The sequence below is a fragment of the Apodemus sylvaticus genome, chromosome 11, assembly GCF_947179515.1.
Source record: "Apodemus sylvaticus chromosome 11, mApoSyl1.1, whole genome shotgun sequence".
NCBI classification, from domain to species: Eukaryota; Metazoa; Chordata; class Mammalia; order Rodentia; family Muridae; genus Apodemus; species Apodemus sylvaticus.
The window spans coordinates 6,164,463-6,179,962 of record NC_067482.1 but is presented as its reverse complement, the minus strand read 5'-3'; the positions used below and the strand labels follow the sequence as shown (position 1 = coordinate 6,179,962).

Genomic DNA, 15,500 nt, shown 5'->3' with positions numbered 1-15,500 from the left:
CTTCTGGTCTCGGTTATGTTTCTTGGCATCTTCAGAGAGATAAATGAACTGCTCTGTGCTGATATGTTGACTGATTGGGTCAGTCCCTTGTGACAAATGGTTGATTAAATGCCTCACTCCTCAAACAAATCTCTGGTAATAAGAGACAATGGAAGCCTGAGACCTATTAACCCCATTTTAAGAGGATCCTGAAGACAACAGCTACATTGGAAAACTAACTGGACAGTTTGTGCTGTGAATGGAAATTTGTTAAGAAATAGTTTTTTTTTTAAGAGACTTACTTAATTTTTTTATGTATATGAGCATACTGTTGTTGCTGTCTTCAGACACACCAGAAAACGGCATTTAGCCTAGGTTAAAGGTATATTCTACCATGCCTGGATCTGGGACTTGCTTTGCCCTAGGCTGACCTTGAACTCAGAGATCTCCTTGTTTTAGTCTCCTGGGATTAAAGTTGTGTATTACCTTGCCTGGGCCTAAACTTTTCATGGCCACCATGCCTCAAGATCTGGATGACAAGTGAGCCCTCCAATTCTGGATTGTAGTTCATTCCAGATATAGCAAATTGACAACCAGGAATAGCCATCTCAGGTCCTCTGCTAGAGCAACAACACCCTTACCCAAGCCACCTGGTTGTGAAAATCTTTAACTGGTTATTACTTAACTTTCTATTCCTTATATCCATTCTATTTTAAAGATATTTGGAATTTAGCTAGAGGGTGGAACTCCATATAATCTTCCCAGTTCTTGGAAGGTAGAAGCAATTTTTGAGTCTTCCTTGGTACCCAGAGAGTTGGAGGCCAGCCTGGGCTACATGAGACTACTCTTTCTTCTCCCCTTCAGAAAATGGAGTTGCTCTCTCTTTGAGGTAGTATTTGCTAACCTGGAAGGTCCTCCTCCCTCTTCCCCATCTCTATCCCAAGATTTACAACAACAAAATTTCTATAGTGTTGCATAAGGATTTAAAAATAATAGGGCTTAAATGTTGATTTTTATTTAATCTTACTGTATTTGTGATTTAGATAAAGAGTAGAGACAGACAAAGAAAGCTCTTCTGACTTTGGAAGAGAACCTTGGCTTTGGACAGATGTCAAATTCATATCCTGAATTAGGGTTTGGATTGCTTGTTTTCAAGCATTTACTATAAGTAAACCCAGCACATTTAAGACTGGCTGGGCATCACAGAACATGCCAGGAGTGGATGGAATCCCATTTCTGTGTGAGAGGCCAGATCGTAGCGTAGTTCAGAAGCAATGAAGTGCTGAGACTTGTATGCATGCCCCTTCCTCCGAGGCAAAACATCCTCAGGAACATGTTCTAGTAGTTTGGAGTTAGGAAAAAAAGTAAAGAGATGACTGTCTTAGGAATAATTACTTTTATTAGTGTTTCTCTGTCTCTGAACTACCTCTGTCTCTCTCTCTCTCTCTCTCTCTCTCTCTCTCTCTCTCTCTGAGACAGGGTATCCTGCTATAGCCCAAACTGATCTTCAACTCTCCATCCCCTGCCTCTGCCTCCTGAGTGCCTGGTAGTCACTTACCTTTCAGTGTTTACAGAATGCCCTGTGTTTTACAACATGACACTTCCCAGATTGCAATGGACCCACACACTACTTGAGAATTGTGTGCAAATGCATGCTCTCATCTGGTAGACTCAAGAGGGAGCCTCTGACTCCCTGAAAAACCAGCAGCCAGTGTTATGGGGATGCCGAGGGAGTGGTGGCTTCTTTTCAGTGGCCTAGTCCCAGAATGGAGATCCTAAAGCTCAGAGATAGGACACTTTGAAAGTCCTGAGGACATTTAAAAAATACTGACTCATAGCTCCCACCCTCAGACAGTTACTGACCTGGGTGTGGTGGCAGAGTGGAAGGCTGGCATGTGATTCTCATCTGCAGCCAGCTGTGAAGCACAGCACGGCTCGGCCAGGAAACACGCGCCATCAGTCAGAGTGTAGATTATGAAAGCTAGGGACCATGGTGTAGTAGCTAAGAGCATACACTTCCTCTTGCATGGGACCCAGTCTTGCTCCTACCACCTACACAGGCCAGTTTACAACCACAGCTTCAGCTTCAGGGTATCCAGGACCGTTCTTTGGCCTTCAAGGGCACTGAGCTTATATACACGAACTTGAGTGTACACACACACACACACACACACACACACACACGATTCATATTTAAAAAAAAAATCGCAGGGCAGTGGTGGTACATGCCTTTTTAATTCCAGCACTTGGGAGGCAGAGGCACGTAGATTTCTGAGGCCAGCCTGGTCTACAGAGTGAGTTATAGGACAGCTAAGGCTACACAGAGAATTATTTATTTTATGTATAGGAGCACACTGTAGCTGTCATCAGACACACCAGAAGAGGGCATCAGAGCCCATTACAGATGGTTGTGAGCCACCATGGGGGTGCCAGGAATTGAACTCAGGACCTCTGGAATTGCAGCCAGTGCTCTTAACTGCTGAGTCATCTCTTCAGCCCTGGACATTTGAAGGCATTTTTTGCTAAGCATTCACTTATATTGAAACAGTTGGAGTATGTTTTCCTGCCTCTCACTAAACTCCGTGACGCTGCCAGTCACACTTGCCGGCTGGTATGTACCTGCAGTGACAACGCACATGGTCATACCAGCTCCCAAAGGCGCGGAGCACCATTCTTCACAGCTCTGCATGGCAGACTGTGGTGGTGGTGTCTGTGGCTCCTGTCACACGGTCAGAAGAATCCTCCAGTCCTCACTAGCTCCCGTATAAGTCAGGTCCTTTGATCTAAGCTGGGTCGAAGTCAGACTGTGTCATTCTGGGGGCCTCTAACTGTCTGAAGTCCTGGCTGAGTTCTGCCTGTTATCCCCCTCTGGAGTATCATTTGTCTTTCAACCCCAGGGAGCAGACTTTCCCCTTTTGGGGAAGCTTATGTTTGTGTGGGCTAGGAGCGTGGGGGTAGGTATAGGACTGTGTGAAGAACGAGTCTGTGGGCTGACTTCTAAGAAGAGCTAGGTGTGATGGAGTTTGTATGATGGTAGAGGAGTCAACATCTGTAGAAGAAGGGAATGCTCCCAAATAAATACTTTATGTCTAAATCCGACAAGTAGAATCGTGGAAAGGGTGAGGGAGGATCCAGGGCTAGGCCTGTGGCTCAGTGTTGCAGCCATCACCTGCTGTGCCAGGATGTGGGATTCAGTCCTAAGCACCCTATGAACTAATGCATTGACAAACAAACTCTATACATCAACTCCGGCTTAGTTTCTATTGCAGTGATCTGTTGATAATAGAGTACTCTGATTAAAAATGGTGACAAAGGGCTCCTCCGGCTCCAGATTCAGGGGTCCAGTCCATGGTGGTGTGGAGATCAGGGCAGCAGGAACATGAAGTAGCTGGTCACATCACATCCACCATCAGGAAACAGTGCTCTTTCTTGAATACAGTAGTTGGGGAATGGTGCCACCCACAGTGGGCCATCTTCTCACCCCAGTACAGTCATGGTCACCTCAATAGCCACTCCCACAGCCCCATCCCCCAGATGATTCCAGATTCTGTCAAATTGAAACTTAAATACTAACCCCCAAAGACCTCCCCACCCCCACCCTGTGCTTTCCTTGTCCTAAGGGGTGTGTGTGGGGGACTGGTGGGAGTGATGGATATTTAATTTGAGGGATCAACGTCTCTCAGCATTAAGGGACAAAGGAGAAGGATGGTGTAGTGCTGGCTATCCACACCAACTGTGGCCCTGTCCTGGCAATGGCGGGAGTCTGCCTGTCTCTGCTGCCTCAGGCCCTTCACTATCTGCATTCCATCTGTCTTTCATCCCCGGTGTTCTGCCTATTTGCTCTTGTGGTTGTCTTGTTTCTGCTATGCAAAAACACAGGGAACCCAATCTTCTTTAATGCTGACTGTGACAGTTAAGGAAAAAAAAAATGACCTGGTAATGTCTAGCTTTGGTATTCAAGTTCATCATGATGTGCTAATGAACACCCCTTGAGCTCTGCCTCCTACAGAGAGGAAGTGATGAAAACCTTCCCTAGTCTCCTTTTGGTTGTGATCTCTGGTGGGTTTCCTCTGTGGGGAAACTGCTCTTTGCAAACCAAGGACGCAGTTACAGTGGAGTGATCTGTGCATGTCTTTTGGTTACATCCAGGTGTAGTCACACTAGATGTTGTTTGGGTAAACTCCCAAATGTCTTGTGCCCTGGGACCTGTTTAGAGGAGTTACCAAGGATGGCTTTGTAGAGAGCTTTAGGCTTACATAGTTAGACTCCAGGTGAGGAATATACTGATTCTGGATCTTTGGTGTGTGAGGGGCAAGGATGGTAAAGCTAGGGGAATTGCCCGCGAAAAGTAGAGCCTTGTCATGAGAGTCCACAGAGAGGATGACTATGTCTCCTTTCCTGTTCTCCTGAATGCCTCTGAGGCAAGGAGGGTGGGCTGGCGAAGGCTGTGCTACCTGAGTGTGTTTAATGAGGAGCCCTCCCCATGGGTACGTGTTGAGCTCCAGGCTGGGGACCCACCCACCCTCTGGAGAGAACAGTCCCTTGGAAGTGGCCCTGTTCTTAATCCTGGCAATCGCCGTTTAAAATCGATTTGGGATGGATTAGAGGATTGCTTTTCTTTATCCACAGGAGATGGCAAGCGGAAATGAGAGTGAGCAAGTAGTGTTTGTGACAAAGAAAGCACTTGGGGTTGGCAGGAGAGGGCTTTTGGAAACTAGAGACCTGGAAATAGGGTTCCTTAAATCCACTTTGCCTTCACACATACTGAGATTCACAGAGCAACCAAGGAGAGGGGAGGTGTGTGGAGCAATGGCTGTCTCTCGCCTGCGGCTCAGCCCTTCAGGAGGGCCCAACCCTTCCTAAACACATACACCTGCCTCTCCTCCCTTTCCTATGTCTGGTTTGGTTTTATTTTCTAGAGTTTCTTTTGGCAAAGTGACTTTTGACATCTTCTTCAACTAAAACACACTGAGATGAAGTGACAGTTCTTGTGTGACTTTCAGGCTAGTCTGGTTCCTAACACTCAGATGAATATTGTAATATATATATGTATCTCCCAATGAATAAGGCAACCTGCTTAAAGAATAATATATATAACGCTATTCTGGGTGTGGTGGTATAGGCCAGAGTCCCAGTTCCAGAGGCAAGAAGATTGATGTAAGCTCTGGGCCCTTCTGGGCTACAGAGCAAGTGTCTAGAATGTTTTAAATATGCTTCTAGAAGTCTATCTGTGTGTTTATCAAATAAACATTGGAGTGTCTCCCTGGTAGTTCTTATTTCCCTGTCATCCTCTCTCTGCCTCTTCCCTGCTCTCATCTTTCCACTCATCTCCCTACTCTGTTCTTCTCCTGATTTTCTCTCTTCTATCTTCCTGGGACAGGGTCTCATAGCCTAGGTCCTTCCAACTGCAATGTTGTCCAATGTTGCCTTAAACTTCTGAACCTCCTGTTTCAGCGAATGATGACTTATCTGTTGTCATTTTGGACAAACTCCATTGAGTTGATGATTACATTTGCCTGACACACACAAGCTGTGGGCTTGAACACGACTACTGTGTGTTGTTAGCATTACATGCATGTGTGAGTTCCTTTTAAACTCATTAATTTAAAGAGCTAATGAAAAGGTCTCGCTGGCATTCAGGAGGTACAATGATTACCCACTCACCTTGTAAAATCTGCCCTCTGTGCTAACTTGAACACCCTGGGCCCTGTGGGAATAACGTAGAGATGGAAAGTTGCTCTTCTGTTGTGTGGGTGATTTGTGCTGTGCTGTCCCATGGTAGCTTTCTATCATTAAGAGAACATCTGCTGGATAATAAGACAACTCTACATTTAATGAATCCATTATTAATTAGCATAGAGTCTTGTATGTAGTTTTTGGCTGGCTTAGAACTTGCCACATAGACCAGGCTGGCCTCAATGTGATCCACTTGTTCCTGCCTCTGCCTGTGTGCTGGAACTAAAGATGTGTCTCATTTGTGCAGCTGGGCTTCAGCAGTGCTGATCTTAGGTGCTTCCGAGATGCATAGCAGAAACGGACTCTCATCAAGGTGTGGTGGGCTCCTTCCTCAGGGAAGAGAAGGATTCTGTGCACTCAAAGCCTCTCAAGTGTGTGTTGCTTACTTTTATTGCTGAACTAACCTTGGGTCCTGTCCATGGAGATTTGAGAGCATGTGGCAGCAAGTGTTGAGTCTGTCCTCTCGGTACTCACCCGGCATCCCCTGGGCGGGGTCTCCTGGACTTCCTTTTAGTATGATTAGATCTGCTACTAGATCCTCCCATTTTAGAATATTCTGATTGACATTTCAAACTACTCAGTATCCAGGGACTCTTTATAAGGTCTAATTCAGATCCTATCTGTCTCCACGGGTGGATACCTGCTGTATTTTTCTCATCTTATATTTAAATTGTTTCAGCAGTGATCTGTTGAGAGATGAGCACAGTCACTTGTTATTTATTTTGTGGTGTGAGGATCACACCACAGCACCTTGGTGTAGTTAAGAAAGCTCTGCTAAGCCATACCCTGACCTGAAAATTAAAAAAAAAGTTTTAGGTTGCCAGACTCTCACCTATGGCTGGTCTGGAACACGGAGATCTGAGTGCCAGGTTTAAAGTCTATGCTACTGTGTTCAGTCTATATTTGCCACCCACATTTTGTTAAATTTTTAGTATTTTTTATTTTAGAATAAATCTGTACAGGATTGAAGTGGGACTTGCATGTAGAAGGAAGGTGTAAGATGGTTTTCTTCAGATAGACCTTTCTTCTAAGTTTAACACTGACATTTATAGCCTATTCCCTAAAGGAGATTTTGAATGAATGACATCTCAAGCCCCTTAGAAAGGTTTAGTGTTTTCATAGAATTATGCACTTTTTCTGATTTATTTAGAAAAGGAGTTGGTTTGTATGCCTCTGTGTTTGTTGGTTGTTTGAAGCAGGGTTTCTTTGTGTAGCCTTGACCAGTAATGGAACTGGATCTGCCTGCCTCTTGACTCCTGAGTACTGGGATTAAAGGCCTATACCACCACTGTCTGGCCTTGTTTATTTATTTCCTGACCTCTCTCTACATAGTCCAAGTAAGTCTTGAGATTTTGATCCTCCTGCCTCAGTCTCCCAGGCAGCTGAGATTATTGGTATGAGTCTCTTCTTCCAGAAGTTATTTTTAAGGCATTATTCTCAAATTCTCAAGGGGGATCTCTTACCTTACTCAAGGAGGGTTTCTGGATTTTATTTATTTATTTTCGGGTGTATGGGAGTTTTGTGTTCATGGGTATCTGTGTGCCACATGTGTACCTGCTTGCTGAAGGCAGAGGAAGAGGCTTTTGATCCCTTGGGACTGAAATTAAAGACAGTTAAGAGCTCTAACATGGATGCTAGAAATGGACTCTGGGTTTTCTGGAAGAGCAGATGAGCCCTCTCTCCAGCCCCTCATCCCAGCCCCTCAGGGATGATTTCATAGCACCACATACTGTCATTTGGAACCTATTGCTCCTTACTGTCAAGCAGGTCTTGAGTCCTTCGCTGTCACCGTGGTCTGAGACAGTATGGGAAACTGTCTCACCTGTAGCAAGCTTCCCCAAATGCTTGGAAGGTGTCTCAGTCAGGGTTTCTATTCCTGCACAAACACCATGACCAAGAAGCAAGTTGGGGAGGAAAGGGTTTATTCAGCTTACACTTCCACATTGCTGTTCATCACCAAAGGAAGTCAGGACTGGAACTCAAGCAGGTCAGGAAGCAGGAGTTGATGCAGAGGCCATGGAGGGATGTTGCTTACTGGCTTGCTTCCCCTGGCTTGCTCAGCTTGCTTTCTTATAGAACCCAAGAGCACCAGTCCAGAGATGATACCACCCACAAGGCCCCCCCATCACTAATTGAGAAAATGCCCCACAGCTGGATCTCATGGAGGCACTTCCCCAATTGAAACTCCTTTTTCTGTGATAACTCCAGCCTGTGTCAAGTTGACACACAAACCCAGCCAGTACAGAAGGTAAAAATCTTATCTTTGCAATAAACACTGAAAGTTGTTTTCCTAGAAGAGAGACTTGCCAGATGCCCCAGTCAGAAGAGTGTGAATTGTTATCACTAGGAGACAAGGTCCCTGAAAAAACAGCTAGTTCTGGCCGGTTTCAGTCACTTTCGCAGGCACTCATCTTCAGGACTGATGCTGTGCTGTGAGCTCTGAACAGTGCTTTCTTGTGCACTTTCCATTTTGTCACAAAGAGGAGGAGGGAGGGAGGGAGAGACAGAGAAAAGTAAGAAAATCCCGCACTTTAGAATCAAAATTCAAAGGACTAGTTACTTCATCAAGGGATGCCTAAAACACGAGTTCTCCAAACTACTAATGTACGTGAAGTAAGCAGTGGCTGGCAATTAGTTTCATTTGTCCCCACAGCCTTCATTTCTGCGAAGGCGTCAGCCGTTCTCCACCATCAGAGTTAAAGCCAGTGGAGTGAAAGACGAGCATTGTCTTGTGTTCTTATGTAAGTGATTGTGACCTCTGAGGGGGACTCCCGGGAGTCTGGGGACCTTACATTGCAATTAGTGCGGAACCTTGAGGTCTTTAGAAACTAGGCTATCAGTTACATGAACAATATAATGCGGTGAGTCCCGAGTCGAACCCGGAGCGCACCAAGGAAGTGTCCTTTCAACCGCAGGCTGGTCCTCTGGGATGCCCAAGTTAAATCTTCTTCTCCCTGCCTTTCTGTCCTTGGTAGTTTTCAGCCGCTTCCCAGGCAAAGCTTGGTGTCTTTCCTATGTCTGAGTTGACGCAATTTTCGATTGTGCTTTCGAGCGTTTACGTTGATTTGCATCATGGTTTTTGTTTGGGGGAGGGAAGCAATTCTTTTTATTAGGGGACTTCCCTCAATGGCTGTCTTCTGTGTTGCCCCAAGAGGGAAGTCGTTGTATAAACACTTGTTTCTGGGTACTTCCAAAACTGAAAGCAAAGTTGAAGCAGGGTTGCTTGCGGATTCCTGATGTTTCTGATGGCGAGCTCCGCAGCGGAGGCCAGTAGCAGCGAGGGCGGTGATCCGGTGCTCCCACTCCCGGCATATCCCCGCGGCATCATGACCCCGAGTTCCCAGTCAGAGCGCCGGGGTCTTCGCAGCGCGCGTTTGTACACGGCCCAGCTGGAGGCAGCGGCGGCGAAGCGCGCTGCCCTTAAAAGGAGGCGGGCCGTACCACCTCGGCGCCTGCGGGGGGGTCCCGGCGAGCTCGGGCACCTCGAGGGGAGCCGCGCGCCGCGCGCATCGCCTCCGAGGTGCGGGCGAAGTGGGAGTGGAGACCCCGCGGCGGGCGGCCCCGACGCACCCCTTGGTCTCTGGTGACCCGACAGTGCCCCGGGGCGACGGGCAGCGCCGCTCCCTGGACTCCAGGGAGGTGCGGCTCGCCCGGCGGCCCCCGGTGCCCGGATGTCCGTCAAGCTCGGCGCGAGCCCAGGCTCCGTGGGGGCGGAGGCGGCGCTGAGGTCGCAGAGCTGAGGACGCCGCGGCCGGGAGCGCAGAGTCTGCTGGGCAGTATCGCCGACGGCTGCGGCCGATGCTGAGCGAGGCGCGGGCGGGGAGAGCCTGCGGGGCGAGCGAGCTGATGGACTTGGGACGCCAGGCTGTGTGAGCCGAGCCATGGCAGCCCACTCCAGGTGAGGCTTGCGCAGGGGGCGTCCGGGACCGGAGAGTGGCCGCGGGGCCCGGGGTAAGGGCGGTGCGGGTGGGAGTGCCGGGGCGCGGGGGGGGCGGGGACCGCAGGAAAGCAGCCGCTGGATCCCTGCTATCTCATCCCGGAGGGTCGGGCAGAAAATAGAGTCTGCACCGGGTGCAAAGGGACCGCCCGGAAAGTTAAGGTTAAAGATCCCGCTTCTGCCCCGAAGAACTGTTATTTTCGGGAAGTGAAGTTGGTTTCTCTTGTCTGCCGGAGCCTGGATTTTCATTGAGGTGCCCTGTGCACTCTCCCCCGGCTCTCCTCCTTGCCCATTTGGGGTCGTCCAAAGAAATTTGGAAGCGCACTTAATGGAAACTAGGGTTCGCCCAGGAGAGAGTGAGGGAGAGTTTGCCTGGTGAGTAATGTAGATTTTTTCCCCCGGCTAGAATGTACGATTCCACATAAAACGGCACAGTCAGACTGAATCTGCTGAGTAGGCAAAGGCCGGAATGTGCCGGGTTGGTGAAGGGGAGCCTGGCTAATGACCCGCAGTTGCTGTCAGGGGAGAGCCCTGTACTGCAAGGACCGAGTCTCGCCTTCTCCCGGGTTTGCAGGTTTTGAAAGAAGCCTTAAAACTTGACCGGGCATCAAGTAAAAATCTTGGGTGATTGCCCAAGATTCAGGCTGTTGGATGTCCTTGCTCTTCGGTCTCTCTCTACAGCTGTTGGTAGCCAGGGAAAACGGGCCCTCGTACCTTTTGAAAACTTTTGTTGCCAGAAGGCAGTGAGGATGCTCAGGCTTACAATTATGAAAAGGCTCTTTAGTTTTAATGTTTGATTTAGGATAGTGATTTAGTGACATATCTGGACGCTGAGCTGAACTAATTTTAGGTCTGAAGATCATGGAGAGCAGTAGATTTGTAAACGCTAGAGACTGAGTAGATAGAACTTGAATTTTTCTAAGAGATAAAACTTTCTAGGAAGGGACTTCTAAACAGTGCGTCTTAACTTTTAAAAACAAGTTTAATCCTCTCAACTTCGCTTAATTGTGTCTCCATTTTATTGGGTGTTGGAAGGAAGGGGTTCCTAACGGAACAAAGGAGTATGGGAACAGAAGTTGCATCTTTAAAAACTTTTGCTAAATGCTAACTAAAAAGTAACCTTTAGCTTTTAGCACAAACAGAACCTGTAGATTTTCATAATATCATGACAGTGACATTGCAGATGTCTTCAATCTCTCACATTTCCCATTTGCTTGAAATTAAGTAACTGTTTGTCTTCCTTGCCTGGTAATTAATATATGGTATAATAGCTGGACATGGTCACCCATGCCTTTAATCCCAGAACTCGCCTTTAATCCCAGGCAGAGGTAGGTGGGTCTCTGTGAGTTCTGAGGAAAGCATGGTCTATAAAGAGAGTTTCAGGACAGCAAGAGCTGTTACACAGAGAAACTCTGTTTCAACACTCCTCAAACTATTACGTCATTGCTTTGCCAATGGTGTATTTTAGTAAATACTCTTCTAGATCATTTGTTTCCTTTGAATTATGTAATTTACTTGAGTATTAAAAATATTACCCTGAGAGAATCCTTATGTATGACACTGCCTCAGGATCCCATGGCTTACAACCTGAGATTAAGGTGCCCTTTAAGGGCTGGAGAGATGGCTCAGCCGTTAAGAGCACTGATTGCTCTTTCAGAGGTACTGAGTTCAATTCCCAGCAAGTACATGGTGGCTCACAACCATCTGTTAATGGGATCTGATGCCCTCTTCTGGTGTGTCTGAAGACAGCAATGGCAACTGTGTACCCACATACATGAAATAAATAAATCTTCTTTTCTTTTCTTTTTTAAAAAATACCTCTATAAAATAGGTAAAACTGCCAGAGCATGGGGATTTGAACCTTGGTTCTATTGTTCCAATTCCTGAGCCCTTAAACTTACTAAGGTCAAACATAAAATGAGATAAGAGATAAATTGGGTCCTGTGTATATTAGACATAGCAGTAAGCTGCTGTAATTGGATTACCTCTTTGGTCATCCAAATAGACAAGCAAGTGCTTTATTATTTCCACTTGGTAGTTAAGGAAACTGAGGCCTAGCCAGGTCACACAGGTTTTTGCCCAAGGTCACACAGGTGCGACATGCCAGACCCCAGATGGACTGCAGCCGCTACAGTGTAGCACTTCCTGCTTACGATTGCCTCTGCCTTACCAGCTGCAAAACCTCCGAGTAAGAGCCGGAAAGTGATCTCTGCTAAGTTTGTTCTGCTGCAGCTTGCTTAATCTAAGTCATCAGTGCGGCTGCTCGACACATCAGCAGAGGCTCTGGTGTTCTTTACCTGGCCTTGCCACAGCTTTGGCACTAGGAACAAAACCATGGGGCCATCATGGTTGTCTCCTTGTTTTCCTAGCCTGAGTGTTGAGAATATACACCACATTGCAAACATCCCTCCAGTCTTACCTTGAGTACAGTCCAAGCTTGAGAAGACATTGTGTTGTGTGGTAGAGTAGATATTCTTTGAAATTCAAATTGAATGTATGAAAAAATTAAAGATATTTTTGGATTTCAGGAAACCCCCCAGGTCAAGTTTCTTGAAAAGTGCTAAGAGAAATTGAAGCATTCTTTGTGATAACTAAAACCACTGGTGCGTGTCTTGTAGAGGATTGAAGATTTATTTGCTCTTATGACAGTTAATTTGAAATGTCAGGCTCATGGACTTAGATTCACAGCTCACTGTTTAACTATAGTGGTTAATGGCACTTCCCTTAAGGCTGGAGTTCTGTTCCCAGCACCTACAGCTCACAACCATTTGTAACTCCAGTTCCAGGAGATCCTGGGACCCTTCTGACCTCCATGGACATCAGAGGGGAAATTAGGATACATACATACAGGCAAAAATGTACACACACACACACACACACACACACACGCACGCAAAGGAAGAAGAAAAAAGAAAAACCACCACCAAACCTACCCCAAGTAGTTTCATTATGCAAACAGAGTGAGCTTCGATGGGGTCCTGCCTCTGTGGAAGTGAATCAAGAACAGGTCCTGATATAAAGCTGATGTTAATGAGCTCTGCTGCTTTCGCTTCTCTGTGTGGCCCAAGGCAGGATGCTTTTGCTTCTGGCATTCTCATATTAGTTGTGAATGAGGGTGCTAAGTGCTTATGGGCTAAGTAGCTTCTTTAAAATTAAAATTATATAGCCCTCCCCCTCCCAAATCCTGAAAGTAGTAGTTTTGCTTTGGTGGTGCTACTGCTCCTCCTCTTCCCCCTCTTCCTCCCCATCTCCCTTAATTCTTCCTTTGATCCTGGGACCCAATATGTAGGACAGGCAGGCCTCAAACTCAGTTCCTGCCTCTTTAGGATCGACTGCATGTGCTACCTTGCTTGGCAAGCATAGATTTCTTTGTAATGGAAGACATTTATTAACTACCACCTGAAAAAACATGGTGTATTTAGGATCAGAGTTGGGACTTAGTTACTGCAGACTGTGTGCTATGCTAGTCTCGCACGGGCTTCTCTGGAACCTGTAATCATAACACACCCTGAACACACTTCCTTGAGAGAACTGGTAGAAGCTTGATTTCCTCCACATGAAACAGTTACAGATCATACTAAGAGTTTCCGGAGTCTCATCTGTGTGGAGGCTGTTCCTTCTCCAACTATTAAATAGTAAATTGTGGTGTGTGGACATTGTCCTGTGTAGAGTGCTTGCAGTATGATGTAGAACAGCATAGATTGTTAGAATAGACAGGAGATCCGTGTCTGACTTCCAGTGCTATTAAAACCATCCGTGGAGTCTAGGATTGAATCTATATCTATCGTCTGTCTCAATCAGGTCTAAAATGTGCCTTGTGTTGGGCTTGAGGATAGACCCGGTAATCCCAGCGAATGGGAAGTAGAGGCAGAAGATAGCTGCAGGTTCAAGACCAGCAAGGGAAAGTACAGAGGAAGGGTGTCTGGGTGGCCCGAGGAGTGGAACTTTCTTTGCATCTGGTGGTTGAGCTAACAGATCCAGAGAAGCGTCCGTACACTGCGAAAGGAGAGTAGGTCTGGCCAGCTCTCTCTCTCAGTTTTCCTTTGGAATTTGACACAAGTTGGTGTTAATGAAGCCCGGAGTCAAAGAAGTAAAGTCAGGTTTTAGCAGTTCTTCTATTCCGACGATTGAAACTGTTCCTGTTGAATAAAGTATGGTGCTTAAACTGGTACAAAACCTGTTTGGCCCCACCCTGTGCCTCCACCGCCCACTGGGGAGCTACTGATTACCTGGCAGAAAACCCAGAATGCAAAGCAGCTTCTGCGATTAAACAGAAGAGTTATTGGGAAAGTGTAGTTTAAGGAAGAGATTTGGAGAGAGGAAGCATATGTGACCTATTCGACCCCTTCACTGGTCCCCCAGACTCCCCCATGGTGGGTGTCTTTACATAGGGGCCTGAGACAAAGGAGGCACAGACAAGTCTTCAGGAATGACTTTTGTAGTTCATCCTGGGAGCCCAGTGAGTTCTGTGACTCACCGTCTAGTTCTTTCCAAGATGAAGACTGGAAGGAGCCATGAGTCACTTTTTTTCTGAAAGTCAGCTGGCTTACGGGGATGTTGTTTGGCAAGATTAGTGGAAATGCTCTCCTAAGAGATCTAGGTGGTTCCTAGCATGCCCTGGCGTGAGTTGTTCCATAGCCAAGCAGGCCTGTGATCTTGAGAATGAGATTTAAGGAATGATGCTGAGCAGTTTTTTAAAGTCTCAAGTATATACAGGGAGGAAACCTGGTCTCCATCATGGCTCTGAGAGCATTTCCTTCTACCTGGATACCGTCATCTCTGTCTTGTCTTTTCTATCTATCTATCTATCTATCTATCTATCTATCTATCTATCTATCTATCTATCAAGACTTATTTTATTTATATGAGTACACACTGTAATTGTCTTCAGGCATACCAGAAGGGGGCATCAGATCCCATTACAAATGGTTGTGAGCCACCATGTGGTTGCTGGGAATTGAACTTAGGACCTCTGAATAACATTCAGTGCTCTTAACCGCTGAACCATCTCCCCGCCCTGTCATTTCTGTCTTACTCCAATGGATTCATCACTGAAAGTCCGTAGAAAGGGACTAAATGGCTCCTTAGCTCTGAAGTCTCGTACAACCCAACTGCCTTTGCATGTAAATCTAGACTTTTTCTGGTTCTCAGACTTCTCCAGTTCATTTGTTTACCAGGACTCGCAAATAAGTGCACTTCACCTCAGAATGTGAAATGTCACTGAAATCCAGTTTGTATCCCGAGGGAAAGGTCTTTCAGACATTTCTTGGCTCAGCCAAGCAACTGTCTGGAGCTGGGGTGTTGCCGCTTTTTTGCTGCCCTCTGTGGAGCTTAAAGCTTAACAGCTCACCTGCTTTCCAGCTGCCTGAAGTGATTGTTAAGCCTTGCCAGAGATTGCCATTCAGCTTATGACAGACACTACAAAACATTGGTTTGCTCAAAACGGAGTAGTTAGACCGCTTGGTAGCCCTTGCCTGGCTGGCAGTGCACACCTTGGATCACAGGGCTCTGGAGGCAGAGGCAGGCAGATCTCTCAGTTCCAGGCCAGCCTGGCTGGTCTTCTGCCAGACAGCGAGGGGTACTCCGTGAGACGAAAAATAAGTAATGTGTGAAGTTTAGTTTTAGACTCAGTAGAAAAGTAATTTATAACTTTGTGCTTGATATTCTTGGGCTCCAAATAGAAAGCTTAACTTTAATCCCGTGCTGGCTTCTGTGTCCACAGACACGAGTGTCTAGGCTCCTTTCCCCGTGCAAAACTCTCCTCTCTCCAGTCTCTGCTGTGAGTTAAACCTTAACCCAGTGGCATTAGCTGGTGGACACCAGATTCTGAAAGCCTTGGTTTGCTCTA

At 46.6% G+C, this 15,500-nt stretch overlaps 1 protein-coding gene across 1 annotated transcript in view; it reads left to right on the top strand.

Annotated features, from left to right (window-relative positions):
- Positions 1–9,780: 9,780 nt before the first annotated feature.
- Positions 9,781–15,500, top strand: part of Aff1 (ALF transcription elongation factor 1) — a 101,362-nt gene continuing 95,642 nt past the window's right edge. The window contains exon 1 of the mRNA XM_052199176.1: positions 9,781–10,027. Coding sequence (XP_052055136.1) covers positions 9,981–10,027 — 47 coding nt within the window. The 5' untranslated portion in view covers positions 9,781–9,980. The remainder of the gene's footprint in view (positions 10,028–15,500) is intronic.